This window comes from Fukomys damarensis, unplaced genomic scaffold (genome assembly GCF_012274545.1).
Source record: "Fukomys damarensis isolate Sample0158 unplaced genomic scaffold, DMR_v1.0_HiC HiC_scaffold_17, whole genome shotgun sequence".
Taxonomy (NCBI): domain Eukaryota; kingdom Metazoa; phylum Chordata; class Mammalia; order Rodentia; family Bathyergidae; genus Fukomys; species Fukomys damarensis.
Genome location: NW_022900929.1, coordinates 27,075,716 through 27,090,269, shown reverse-complemented (window position 1 = coordinate 27,090,269; position 14,554 = coordinate 27,075,716). Strand labels below are relative to the sequence as shown.

The 14,554-nt window shown below is 49.0% G+C and overlaps 1 protein-coding gene across 1 annotated transcript in view; it reads right to left on the bottom strand.

Annotated features, from left to right (window-relative positions):
- Abca13 (ATP binding cassette subfamily A member 13) overlaps positions 1 to 14,554 on the bottom strand; it is a 337,625-nt gene that overhangs the window by 73,550 nt on the left and 249,521 nt on the right. Inside the window, exons 50-54 of the mRNA XM_010624894.2 lie at positions 13,772 to 13,826; positions 12,133 to 12,310; positions 9,722 to 9,837; positions 4,259 to 4,415; positions 336 to 589 (exon numbers count right to left, since the gene is read on the bottom strand). Coding sequence (XP_010623196.1) covers positions 336 to 589; positions 4,259 to 4,415; positions 9,722 to 9,837; positions 12,133 to 12,310; positions 13,772 to 13,826 — 760 coding nt within the window. The remainder of the gene's footprint in view (positions 1 to 335; positions 590 to 4,258; positions 4,416 to 9,721; positions 9,838 to 12,132; positions 12,311 to 13,771; positions 13,827 to 14,554) is intronic.

The window sequence follows — 14,554 nt, the reverse complement described above, 5'->3', positions numbered from 1 at the left end:
CCTGCTCCCAGGAATTAATGGCACTGCATCACACAAATTACGTTATAGTATCAACCGAGTTCACCTCAGGTGCTACGGTGTAACCGAGAAATGGAGAAATTTTGAAATGGAAAACACACAGAGGCGCCTCGGTAAATGGAGAGATTATCTCACAGATCACTTTCTCTTCTGAACTCCTTCCTGGTGTTGGACACACACCAAACAAACAAGAAAAGGCACGTAAAATCTCACTGGAACCGTGCACGACACCCATCAAACGCATTCCTTACCTCACGGCCTCCAGGATAGATATCGCCTCCCTGACGCTGCAGAAGAGTGAACCCTTGAGAACGTACCTTGGCCAGCGGAGAAGGTCCTGGTGCAGCAGAAACCGCAGCAGGAGGAGCACCGAGCCTTGCAAGGCCAACTCCACGAAGATCCAGCCCAGCAGGTGCATCTCAAAGGGGCTCACGTAGGAATCAATGCCGAAGTTGTGGGTCAGGTCATACTTGATCTGGTTGTAGCAGAGTTCTATCAGCCCCTGACCCAGGCAGAATTGGGGGAAAATCGTGAAGACCCACCTAAGGATGTCATAGATGTTCTGTAAATTCTGCGCAAGAAAGAAAAACGATGGAATTAAAATCATTCTCCTTTCAGCTGCATATAGCAGTGGCTTCTTTTCTCCTTGCTGGGAGCTGTCCCAGGTCTTCCCCACCCATTCTCCAGGGACGTTCTCAGCCAGCTGAGCAGAATGTTATTCTTGGCATTTAACAGCTAATGGTATTTTCCTCACCAGGTTTTACTTCATGGGGCCCGTCACCCCTTTCTTCCTTTTGGAATGGGAAGGTCTATGCCATGCACACCCCCTTTCTCTTCTAGAAGCACATAACATGTTTTGGGTTCCACAGGCTCATGGCTGGGCTGAAATTAGCTCAGGATGTGGCTTTGAGTGTCACTGCAGCTGATTCATATAAGTGAGACTCTGGACTCCAGGGCCTATGGAGCAACAGGTTAAAACCCTGGTGGATGTCGAGATGCAATGAATTGATTCTTCAGGTAAGAAGGACAGGCATCTTGGGGCCCAGGGGCAAAATGATATGGACAGAACATCTGTGTTCTCCTCAAATTCACATTTCAAAGCCACTGCCCAATGTGACAGTATTAGGAGCTGGGACTTTCTAAAGGTGGTTAGGGGGTCAATGAGATGATGATGGTGGAGCCCCCATCAGGAAATCACAACACTTACAAGTGCAGGAAGAGACCTTGGCTCGTTCTCTGTCCCCAGTGTGTGAGGACACTGACAGGACAGCCACTCATAAGCTACTAACAGGCCCTCATGAAGAATGACATCTAAGGCCATCTTAGTCTTGGGCTTTTCAACCTCCCATGCTGCAAGAAACAAATCCTTCTGTCTATTCTTCAAGTCAATAGGATTTTGTTTGTTTTGTTTTATCATTTTTTTTTTTTGTACCAGGGATTGAACTTGGAACCCTGCATTTGCAAGGCAGGCAGTGGTGCCACTGAGCTAAATCCCTGGCCCCTGTTTTATCATCTTGAGCATCAGTGCTTAGAGGTCATGTGACTATTGTGTAAGCAGGTCATGTGACTGCTACATAAGCAGGTCATGGGCACTGCACTGGGGACTGTGAGCATTTAAATCATGTGCATGCCTGGCTAATTCTTTGCACACAATAAACAAAATAGATAACAGTCGCCATTACTAAGCATAGCATTGTGCAGTGTCACGAAACTATGAGTAACAGGAGGGAGCAAAGAGAATTCCACACACAAAAAATAATAAGATAAGCTACAGTCAAACACAATGTTAAAATTGATTCACCTAAAAATTCAAAATCTGCCATAAGTTTTATAATTGTCTGTACCACCTGACAAGTATTCCTCCTATATTATACTGAGATTAAACTGACCACAAGGGTAAGCAGTTATCCACTAAATGTTTTAGATAAATCATTGGGTGTTTCCGGCTTTAATGTGCCCTCTACCATATTTCAGTGTTTCAACAAATATACACAGTACCAAAAGGTGAGCTCAACTACCAATGAGGAAACATGCCCCCGAGAGCATGAGAATGTTTACATGCCACAGCCATGTGAAAGGGCTTGCTCCTAGCCTTTGGTCCAAAGAACAAAGTCTTTCCACCAAGAAATAAAGCCTTCAGAGAAAATCCACTGAAAAAATGGTCCAGCGAGCTGACCTTTATACTCATTCAACTACTTGAAAGTATTTAACCCAAAAAGAACACCTTAACTAACACTACCAAACAAAGCCTTGGAAATAACGAAATTTAGACTTTCATTTTATAGTCTTTCTCTCTTTATTGTCAAAATGTAAAACTGTTCCAGACATACAATCATATTTTATAAGGTAGCAAAAATTATCATGATATGTACTTATCATACAAAGCAATGTGCGATACCATAAATATTAAACTTTCAGCCTACAGAACTGTCAATTCTATATCATACTACACAGTATGTACACAGAGTACACTTTTTCCTTATCATACAAACTTAAAACATGGATAAGCTAAGTGTAGTCTAAAGGAATGTGTCTTGGGGGCAAAAGAAAATACAATAATACCTTTGGGGATATATATTGCAGTAAGATGGTATATCATCTAATATAGAGAGATGTACAGAAAGTATGAAAGCTTCACATAATTCTTCCTTAGTTTTTTCTTGACTACAACCAGTTATAAATTTCAATCGGCCCTAAGAGAATTTACGAGTTCCACTTTTCATGACGTTATATTACAGCATCAATGGATGCACCCCAGTAAAGAAGCTTGCGTTATCAGTGATAACATGGGGCAGCAGAATACGGCAGCTCCTAACAGGAGTTAATAATTAACACAATGGTACAGGAATGGGGATGGCTTTACACTGCACCCTCAGGACCCTACAATAGTCCCTGGGCAAGTGTGAAGGACCAAGTCTGCAGAGCTGAGCTGACAAGGATCCCACACACAAGAAGGAAACGTCACTGCTCAGACTGGTCCTGACCTGGCTCGGAGGCCTCCGTCACCAGGATGATCTACCTTGGCTCTCATTCTGTGTCACCCAGTTCGTAACACCCCTGACGGCCCATGTCCTACGGACAGCAAGGGGACTGTTTCACACATGATGCTTTCCGTATTCTCCTCGAGCTGAGGCCAATTAACTGCTCTATGGGCTCTCTATGTAAAGGATAGAAGTATTTATACAGATTACTGTCAAACCAGATCTCTAAAAATCATCGAAACACATCATCCCCCTGGCTGACTGCACAACAGATATTTACATACTTCACTTCCCCCACACACACAAGGCCCAATAATAAAAATCCTATCACCCTTCTGCCAAGAACACACTGGCCCCTGAAATCCAGTCGTGAGGCACAGACCTATCTTGAGTAGGTGGATGACTGGTCCAGCCTCATGAAAACAATACCAGCACTGCGTGCTTCCTTCCCAAGGAATGCTGAACCTCGCCGGCTTTGGCCTCAGCCCTGCATCAGCCCAACACCTGGGTGCTCTTAGAAATCTAAACTCAAGCGACAGCACGGAGTTGTGAGACAGCAGTCCGGCTGAAGGGGAGGGAGGAAAGGGGGCAAGAACGGGAAGGACCAAGGAGCATGCAGAGTCTGAAGTCTCCTGCACAGCTGCCTAGTTTGAGAGTGAGCAGCCCGGGAGGGAGGAAACAGCCTGAGGGGGCACAGGCTCTCAGCTTGACCTGGACGCCTGCCTGGGGTCCAGAGTGACCTGCCAAGGGGAGGCCGGGTGGACAGAGGCACTGCTCCACCTGGCCATGCAACCCATGCTCAGGGAAGCCCTTTGCTCCAGCACCTGGAGAGCCGTTCCAGGGGCCCCAGTAGAGAGGACAGGGTCCCCAGATGGTCCTCCAGACTGAGTGTAGTCGCCCACCGCCACCCGCCCTGCCTTCTAATGTCCCACAAGATGGAGACGCTTTGGTGGGCACTTTTCATCACATTCTCTCCCCTGCCATTGTACCGTCAAACTGTCGCTGGGGAAGACCTGGGGATGCGGCTATGGACGCCTCCTGGGGCAGCAGCCACTGCAAGTCTTTTGTCAGCTGTCACCACACAAGAGCAGAGCTCGCACAGCCACAGATGTTCTACTAATTAGAACCACTTTCTCTTTCCAGGGTTTAAAGACAGTGGGCACTGGCACATCACTACCTTCCAGTTGGCAAAGCAACGGCCCTGCCAGCGTCCCCTCCTACCCTCGAGCCCTGGGCGAGGGAGCACTGTAGCAACTGACCTGGGCTTTGGAGACGATGGCCAGGAGCCGGGGCATGGTCGTCATCAGCAGGGTGCAGAGGCCAAAGATGAAGTTCAAGGAGACATAGGAGATGAAAGCTATGTCTGAGCTGGAGAAGACTCCGGACATCAGATACATCCACGGAAGCGACGCGTACCTGGAAAGCACGGAGAAAGCCACAGCCTCCTGTGAGGGCTGTGTGCCTGACGACTGAGTTATGCAGGCCACTTCTGCCAATGCAGCCAGGGTCCTCCCTGGACGAAGCGCTGCCTGGGGCCTTCGGAGGATGCTGTGGAGTGACGAGAAGTGTGCCTCACGGGCACTGTGACTGCCTCCGCTGGTCAGGCCTTTCCTGACCCACACCTCTCTGCGTGCCCGCCAAGCACAATGACCACTTGCTACAGTGAAAGCTAAAAGAAAACCCTGGAGAAAGCTGCAGAATCCTATTTAAAAATAAAAATGGACCTGGGCAGGACCAGGGCGGTCACTACCTCAGTGTCCCTAATTGCCCTCATGCACCCCGACAACCTGGCCTGTGCACTGCAATCCTTGTTTTGGGGTGAAGGGGGCCAGCACCTCCATGCAGCTCACCAAGCTCATCCAAGAGCTGCACATGGGACTCCTCTCCGTGGCCCCAAAGCCAAGCAGCAGGGACCCCCCTAATAGCTCAGACCCTCTGAGCAGCCTCTGTGGGCTCAGATGACTTTGGGACCTAAAGAAACCACCAGATTAAGAAACTCTCCAGAAGGAAAACTCCCTCTTTCATCTTTGTCCTCCCTGCTTGAATGCCAGGTCTCATTCAGACAACTTCCCTGGGCTCCTTCTTGCCACAGTAAACTGGGGTCACTGTCACGCATGCCACTAACAGAAACTGGAACTTTGAAGGGCTGTTCCAAACACCAGCAGTCAATTATTCGTGTGTGCGTGTTTTTTCTGGGGGGTTGAACCTGGAGCCCTCACTCTGAGCTACATCCCAGCCCTTTTAAGTTTTTGTTTTGAGACAGGATGGCATCTCACTAAGTGGCTGGCTATGTTTGAGCACAGGCAGGGCTCCCACTTGCAATCCTCATGCCTCAGCCTCCCTCAGCCTTTCGGATTAGCGGTATGCACCACCACGCCTGTAGAAGTCACCTATTTTAATAAAAGACAGATAATAGAAAACAGGGAGATGGATTTTTCTGGAAACGGGGAGGGGATCTGGCATTAGGGGATATGGAGTTGGGAGGAAGAGGAGGGGCAAAGGAAATAAAAAGGACCAATATGTGACATGTACACATATCGATTTAGCATGATGCATTGACTATGTATCACAGACATACATTAATAATTTTTAAAATAAAATACAAAGAATAAAACAATCTCAGTCTTTCTCATAAGACCCATCTAGCCGGCGTCCCTACAGTACTCTCTCCACTCTGCAGTAAGCGCGTCACTCTTTCCTCGCAGGGAGTGACTGTCTGACCCGCATCACTTCAGTGCCTCCTAAATGCCCGCAGTTGGTTTACTATGTTAGCTAGCTCTGAAAATGATGAGGCTTCAAATGCTGTCAGAGACGCTCGGGTGGCGTCTGGGTGTTTCCCTCCACCTACAAAGCCCAAGACCGTGGAATGCGTGTCCAGGTCCAAGGAGAACTGCTCCCACTGCAGAAGATACTGCATGCGAAACACTGCACATGAAAGCACAGTGTCCCCGAAACACCACCCAACAGCATGGAGGTGTGAGGGAAACTACTGTGGAGCCCAGAATGGAGACAAGACGTGAAAGCCATTATTCTGAAACACTTACTGTATGAAATAGTGAAATCAAAGAATTTCCAAAGAGACACGACACGACATCTACAGACACTAGGCTGCCAACGCCTGTGTCCGACATGAAACACTACAGAGAAAAAGCAAAGCCCACGGCGCTCACAGACACAGCACACCCACTCGCTATGTTCCCTTCTCAGAAGGGCAGAGACAGGGTGCTGCCCTGCATCGCATGGCTTCTTTGAGAAGCAAATAAAATCACAGTATTAAGAGTAATTCTGCAAGTGAAGTATAAGCAGTAGGGCTGTGACCAATTTTTAAAAATAAACTGTTTGACTGATTGCAATACTGGGAGCTGAACTCAAAGCCTTTGCACTGAGCTGTATCCCCATTGCTTTTTAATTCTTATGTTCAGACATGGTCTCACTAAGATGCTAAGTTTCTTAGGTTGGGCTTGAACTTGGAATCCTCCTGCCTCAGCCTCCCAGACTGCTGAGCTTATAATCCTGTGGCACCAGACCCCACCTTGTGAACCAACTTTTGGCTAGCTTTCATTGCTATAAAATTCACTGGGGAGTGAGTAAAAAATGTGTCTAACACAGGATTCAATCTCTAGGTTCTGGAACATACGACGAGAATTTTTCACAGCTGAATATAACCTCTTTGGTCCACTTGCACCACCACTGAAAAGGCAGGGTCTGTCTCTGTTCCTTTTAATCTGTGGTATCCAGCAGCTCTCTCTGCTCAGCCTGGTGACGTCGGGGTGAGGGGAACTCAGAGCAGCACCTCTCAGAGCATCTGATGTGGCTGGCAGGGAACAGAGTGCAGAGATCGGCATCTCTACATTCACAATGGGCAGCATGGATGCCTGCCTCTCCCCGCCGCCAGGCGCAGTACCCCGACCTGCCCAGGATGGAGGACTAATTACCACTGAGATGCCAGGCTCTGCTCCCTGGAGTTTGCTCAAAATCTGTGCTTTGTCACACATGACATAATGTTCTCATGCTGGGCTATGTCTTTTCAATATTAAACAAGTAGATCAAAGCATTATCTAAGGGAAATGAACCGGGGACAAAGGCATAGTCCTCAATGATGCCCCTGGATCTGCCTATCACTGTATTAACTAATGACAGGTCTTCCGGTGTGGTTTTTCATCCAGCTACATTTCCATCAAAAACCTTTTTTTTGGTCCCCGGGATCAAACTAAGGACACTGCATTTGCGAGGCAGGTGGTGGAACCACTGAGCTAAATCTCTGGCCCCACAAAACTTTTTTTTAAACTACATTTTCATTAGTTACCTTTCAAATACTTGGTTGGAATGAATATATTAGCAAAGCTGGTCCCACTGTCCTTTTCTGGTTTTGAGGGGAAAAAATAATAAATTGACTTAAAGAGCATAATTTATTGTCTCCTGAGACCAACCATGGCTTTTAATACTCTCCATGCTTTTATTAAAATGTGACATATAGTTTTAATGATTTTAGAATCTGATGGAGATGCGTGTTCTGTTCACAAGTATTCTGAAATTTATGGAAGGGCACTGTGTCCCTGCGTTCCTGAGAATCAGCCCCTTCCCAGTGCTGAGTGAATTTCCCAGGATACCAAATAAAACATGGAGACCTCATCTTCATGGCCATTCAGCCCTAAATCCATACCCGGCACATCCTGATGGTTCAATGTGTTCTACAGGCAGACTGACTTTTTCTGCAGACACTGTTAGCTGTCACTCTCATCTTTTGATGTGACTCTGTCTCCCTCCCCTTTAGATTAGATATCAAATTTTCCTTGCAAGGAGAAATACTCCTGGGCACCTATGCTACCTTCTTTGAGCATCCCTTCATCGCTCCTCTGCCACATTTCCCGTTCCAATGCCATTAAATGGCCCCATGAGTGCTGGGTGCTCTTGGCTCCTGGCTCAATTCTGGTCCTGGAATTGTCCCCAGGCTCCCAGGACCCGCGGTCACCTGCCAAGACCAGGGCCACAGGAGACAAGGCTCCCAGCCGGGAGGCCAATGATCCCCACTCTCAGGGACATCACTGGCTCAAGAGCCACACATGGGCTGTGTTTATGAGAAGGTCACAAACCTTTTGGTCCAGGGTCCCTGCAAGCCACCCATGACCTCCTCTGGACTTTTCCCTAGGGTTTTCCCTGATCACGGACTCAGTCTGAGTCACCTTGTATTTCTTCTTAGTCCTGTCATGCTGGAATCCTTAGGAGGAAGTGTGTGACACGCTGGCCTACGATTGTGCAGCGGTACACCCATGACCCTGCTGACATCATTTGGAAAAGGTGGTTATGTGCATGGAGAGATTCCCCAACTGGGTGGAAATTCTTTTTTTTTTTGATACCAGGGACTGAACTCATGCAAGGCAGGCCACTGAACCACTGAGCTAAATCCCCGGCCCCTGGGTGGAAATTCTTAAAGGGACTCATGATCAAGGTCCACAGATGTCTAAAATCTTTTGCAAGTTTCTGACTGTTTGAAATTATGTTCTCACCATAGTTTTTTAAATCTCCTCCCTAAATTTTAAAAAATACAGCCAAGTCCATTCTCCACACAATTTTAAGAAGAAAGAGAAGCAACAGCACTCTCCACTAACTGGAGACCTGGGCACAGACAAATACAGATCTTTACATAAGAGCTGGTCAGTGTCAGACAAAGTATGATAAATGTGTCCTATATGTGTTTTATGGCTAAGGACGTACTGGCTCTAAAGAGAGAAATAATTCTAGAGCCAACAACTACAAAATTAAATTAACCAGACTGCTGAGTCACTGTCCACTGAGTTTGTAGGAATGACCTAATTTAAATCTTTACAGCAACAGAAATACCATTTACAGGGAGGAAGCCAGGGCTGAGAGAGAGGAATTAATGTTCCCAAGACCATGGCAGTATCGGTAGTTGCAGCAATATCAACAGTAACCAAAACAGTATTTTTCCTGTGTCCCTAGGCATCTTTCCACTATCCATCATCCGTCGGTTCATCCACTTCAGAACACTGCGTACTGTAAGTAAAACCCTGCACCCGAAGGAAACGCTTTCAATAACCCCAGGTCACTGAGAGAACAACGAAGTATACAAATGCTATTTTACTTGTGACAGTTGGTTTACAACTGGAGGTTTTATTTAAAAACTAGGCTTGAGTCCTGATCAGTCAGAATATTATTTCCCCTGCTATGAGAAAGCAGCTCTGATCCACTCAGCCGCATGGAAACCTGTATGCCTGGCACCCGAGACCCAGACATCCCCGCTCCCAGATGCTCAGTCTGGGGACAGCTCACCATGACGTCAATGAGCACACAGAGGGGGATTTATCCATGACTTCTACCTCTGCCATTTTCCCTCAGAGAAAAAAGTGTGTGAAGCCACACCAAACTACTAATATCATAGGGGAACATGGCAGGCGGTGCTGCACGAGGGGATCCGTCCAGATGCAGTGTCAGAGCCGAGTGAATTAACAGTGAAGGGAGAGCACCCAGGATCCCATTTCCCCACAAGTCTCCAGCCGAGGCCCTGCGGCCCCTCCCTTCCTCCACGGCCACTCGTTCTCTGGCTGGGGCTTGTTTGTCCAGCATCGCTGGCAGAAGCCACATAATTACTTTAGAAGGGAGGAAATCACGCAGCCAACAGCAGGTTCAAAGCCATCCTGAGGCTTTTCTCTTTCAAGAAACGAACCATAATTCTGCAGCCACGTCTCTCAGCACATACCCACCCGAACAGTGCCAGCAGGAGCGCCGTGGCTGCCAGGTTCTCCCGGAAGGTGAAAGCCGTTAACTGGAAGGCAGCGATGACGGAGACACACAGGCAGACGGAGACCAGGTAAAAGACCTGGGGAAACAAAATCAGCAAAGGCAGAGGTAAGTCAAGGGAGGACATTAGACTCACCAGAAGTGCCCTGAACCATCCACTTTGGCCACGCTGCTACTACACCCATGTGGGGTCTGTCACTGGACTCCGTCCTGGAGTCCCTGTTCTGGGGTGAGCTGTGTCCCCTGGTTCATAGGCTGAGCACCTGTGCTTCAGAACGAGGCTGTACTTAGAGACAAGGCTTTTAAAGAAGCAATTAATTTTAAATGAGGTTATTAAAGTGGAGGAAATGAGGGCCAGGAATAGGGGCCCACGGCTGCAATCCCAGCCAAGGCAGGAGGATTGCAAGCCTGAGCCCAGCCCAGACAACTTAGTAACCTTTCAGACCCTGTCTCAAAATAAAACTTTAAAAGGCCTGAGGAGCTGAGTGTGGTGCATGGCTGTAATCCGACCACTCAGGAGGCTGAGGCAGGAGGATCACTGTAAATTTGAGGCCAGCTTGAGCTATATACTGAGACCCTGTCTCAGAAACTAAAACAAAGGGGTGGGGGGAGGATGTAACTCATTAGGAGGTGGCAGATGAGGAGGGGAAGCAGAGGAGGAGGAAGAAATCAGGACACAAACACACAAAGAGGTCCAATCCTCTAAGGACAAAGGGAGAAGACAGCTACCCACAAGCCATGGATAGAAGCCCTGAAGAAACCCATTTCCTGTACCTGAACCACACACAGACTTCCTGCCTCCAGGACCATGGTGGGAACCGCCGCCCTCCAGCAACCTGGCACAGTCCCCTGCCCACTTCCTTTGAGAAGGGCCAGACATTGGTGGAATCTGGAACAAGCTCCTCCCCTGCCTCCCACCACCCTCCCCTGCAAGCTTGGACACACCTTGAGCACTAGCAGATTGTCAAAAATACTCGTTCCACACACCATGAAATAGGGTGAGCAGAGACTGCTTGGATAATCATGCAAGGAACAGTCAGTTGAAGAAGCAAATATTCTGTCCTTAGCCCCAAGGTGAAGCAGGGCCAGAGGCAGAGAGATGCATGCAGAGAACACAACTGAGGATGCAGGAAGGAGGAAGCCACGGGGCTTGGGAACAGGGCATGCCCCCTGGTGCCCAGACTGGAGCTCCATGCAAGGTCTTACTCTTTCCTGCTGCACCTATGCTCTCTCTGGGGATGCTGGGCTACCAGACATTATTAAATGGCAGATGCAGGGAGCAGTGGAGTGGGCCGAGGCCACAATCTGAACAGGAGGCTGAGGCTGGCACTGAAGTCCTGCTCTGCCCAGCGAGCAGCAGAATCCTGTCTGTCACTTCCTTTCTCTCCCACCTCCAATCCATGGATGAGGTGGGTGAGGGGCTGGTGCCCAGCACCTTTGCACCTCTTCAGAGATTCATTAACCTCCCAGATGCCAACTGAGGCTAGACAGATGTGTTGCACAGAATCTGGAAGGCTGTGCTGTGGGAATTCCCACTGTCGTGACTCTCACTAGTCAGGTTTGGGTTAAACTCCGAGCAGTCAAACTACCAAAATATTGGGGTAACTTAGGTGTGACCCGTACAAGCTGTACTTTTTAAAAGAAAAAAAATCTAGCTTACATGATCGGAAGGAAGTCAGCTAAATTCTAAACCAGCTCAAAAGGCACAAACATTATCAAACAGTGACGGGTTAAAATGTCAGGTTCAGTACAAAATTCAGACCCTTCCTGTCCTGCTTCCTCCTGGCCCAGAGACTTCCCAGATTATGGGTTGAGTACTACTTGTGAAGGCAGGAGGGTGAATGATTACATTCCCCCAAGAAGGCCAAGATGACTTGGAAACAAAGAAAGTGAGTGCTGGCCACAGAAGGGCACCAAGCGCTCCATCGGGCAAGGCAGATGCACTTCTGATGCCAGATAAACATCTGGGACTTGAGAACAACTCCAGAAGCCTCTGTCCTTCCTTGCAGGGACTGCAGACATGGTACGGAGGGCTCCATGGGAAATGCTGGCACCCCACACACACGAGGGAACAAGGCTCAACAGGGACAGATCGTTCCTAATTCTTTTTGTTATCTCGCCCTCCGCTTCTCACAGAAGAGCACTTCGGAGGTGGTTAGCTATTCATTTCCTAACATTCCCAGGCAGGCCTCTGACTTCCCAGATCGGCAGCCAAGGTCCCTGATCCCCCCCACCAAAGTCACCGCGAGGGTCTGGGGGCCACCGCTGAAGAGGACTTGGCCTGAGATGCCCTCCCCAAAACAAGCAGCTCTTTGTGGATGGCCCCAGGTGCCCCACACCCTCCTGTCCCTGCCCCACGCACACCAGGTCCTACCATGTCATACAGGAAGTGAGTGACCCAGTACGTCCTGTAGCCAAGGCCACTTAGGTGCTGCAGCCTCTTGGCTCCGGTCACCCTGTCCCTCACCACGTTGCTCCCAATGTTGGCGGACAGGATGGAGAATCCCAGCACGATGCACAGGGCCACGCCGCACTGGCGGATGCTCTCCAGGCTGCGGGCAGAGCACAGCAGCTTGTCAGATGGGAGGGGAGGACATGGCGTCTCTCTGCTTTTACAGCCGGGACTGACTGGACAGGTGCAGGCACAAAGTGTAGCTCCCTGCACCAGAACCCCAGCCACCTCTGCAGGCGTGGACCACCATCCAGAGCTTGGGGAGACATCACCAGTGTCATGTGAACGGGGCCCAGCAAGCCCTGCCAGGGAGGGCACAGGCGACAGGTCCCCTGCAGTGTCCCACTCCAACCAAGGGGATCCCAGAAGCGACCACGGCAAGGCTGCAGCCGCATACACCACACGCTCTCTGCAGCACAAGTGACACCTTTCCAGCCAGGCAAGTGCTGCCCAGCCTCTTCTCTGTCCCGGCTTTAGGGACCTCGGATACAAATGGTCTTCCTGGGTCCCACAGAATGAAACCTTTCCCCACAAACCACATTGGGCTGCACCTTCTTTCCCATTAACACGTTCATTCATCACCCAGGACTCTTGACAGCTGTCAGAGACTATTAGAGGCAGAGACTTGAAAAGTAGTGTGTGAAGAGCAGGATAGACTGGGACCCATTTTCCTGCTACGGTAATGAGGACAGAATGCCCATTAAGCATGTTCTGGCCAGGCACATGATATATACTTGTAATCCTAACACTCTGGGAGGCTGAGGCAGGAGGATGGCAAGTTGAAGTCCAGCCTGGGCAACTTATCAACTTACTGAGATCCCGTCTCAAAATAAATAATTAAAATAAAAGCCATGTATGTAGCTCAGTTGGAAGTCACTGGGTTCATTCCCAGTGCCTTTAAAAAAAAAAAAAAGCATATATTGTGTTCCTACCTTGACAGGAAGACTATAAACAATACTTTCATTATCAATGTAGCATATAAGTTTGTCAACAGTACGACACAGAAGGGAGAAGGGGAACAGAGAGAGGCTGGGAATAAGATTGTGCCTCGTAAGAAGGCAGCGGAAAGTGACACTATGCCCCTCCACCAGGACAGCAGAGAGTCTCCCACGGGAAATGTGGGGGGCGCTGTCCTGTTTACCTGTGTGCATGCCATGTTTGTGTCGGCCTGAAATACTGCCCTGGGTAAACCTGGGTACAGCCCCTGGCTGGGGTATAGGTCACTGCAGAGCACCTGACTGGCAGGCACTAGGCCCTGGGTGCCACCCCCAGCACTATACTCGCCCACACAAATGTCCTGGAAGATGTCCAGCCCCATGCACTGAGGGAACTCATGCTTCAGGACGGTTTCTACTTAGAAATACGGCTGTGTGGTGTCCCATCCACTCTACATTCAACAGATACACCTCCTTCCATGAATCCTTTCCTCCCACCTGCAAGGAGATGTCCAATCCCCATGCACACACTGACTGCACACATCTCTCCTAAGAGATGTTGGCGCAAAGATCTTCTGTGCTTAGTTTCCATCCCCAGCAGCAGCAGCAGCACCCTTTCCACTCACATCTTGTCTTCATTCAGCAAGGCCCCTCCATAGGGGCGGCTGTACAGTGTTATTCCTGTAAGCAGAAAATTGCAAAGTGAGCCTTGAGCCTCTCCTGCCTGGTGAGTCCCAGCCCACCCCCAAGGGACCCAGATGCTCCTGCGTCCTTTCCCCAGGCCCAGGTCCACCAGCAGCAACCAGGCCGGATCCCGTCTTGCAATTCGGCCAGTGAGTGCTGGGGTTGTCATCGTTGCTACCACTGCCAAACATTACCAATGCCAGGCACGCACTGTACATGTGTTGTATGACAGGCACTGTGCTCAGGTGGTACATGTTTATGACACTGTAAGTGCCCCAGCACCCTGGGAAAGTTTGTGATGAAGAGACAGACTTAGGAGATAGAAGTATGCAAAGGAGAGTATTTGGTAACAACCAGATCAATATTCAATTCGCCTCTATGTAAAGCCAGTTAGATAGAGGGGAAAAGTGGACCATTTCCTTTGGCCAACTTTGAGTTGTTTTGCATTGCTTTGTTCAAATGCTGGCAGCCAATACAGAGAAACTGCCACCAAGTTATCAAATAGCAGGGCTTCGTCATGAAGGCTGCTCATAAGAACACAGCGTGGTGTCTGTCCCTGCATACCATAGTCACTACTCTATGGAGAATTCTGTAACTTCGGGCAAGTGATTTGTATCTCATCCTAAAGCCTCTGTGCGCTATGACAGTAATTAGGTTTCTGCTTCTAATTGGTTGCCTCAAATATGTGGAGCTGAGTGGCTCATACTGGAGGTAGCACGAAGGCC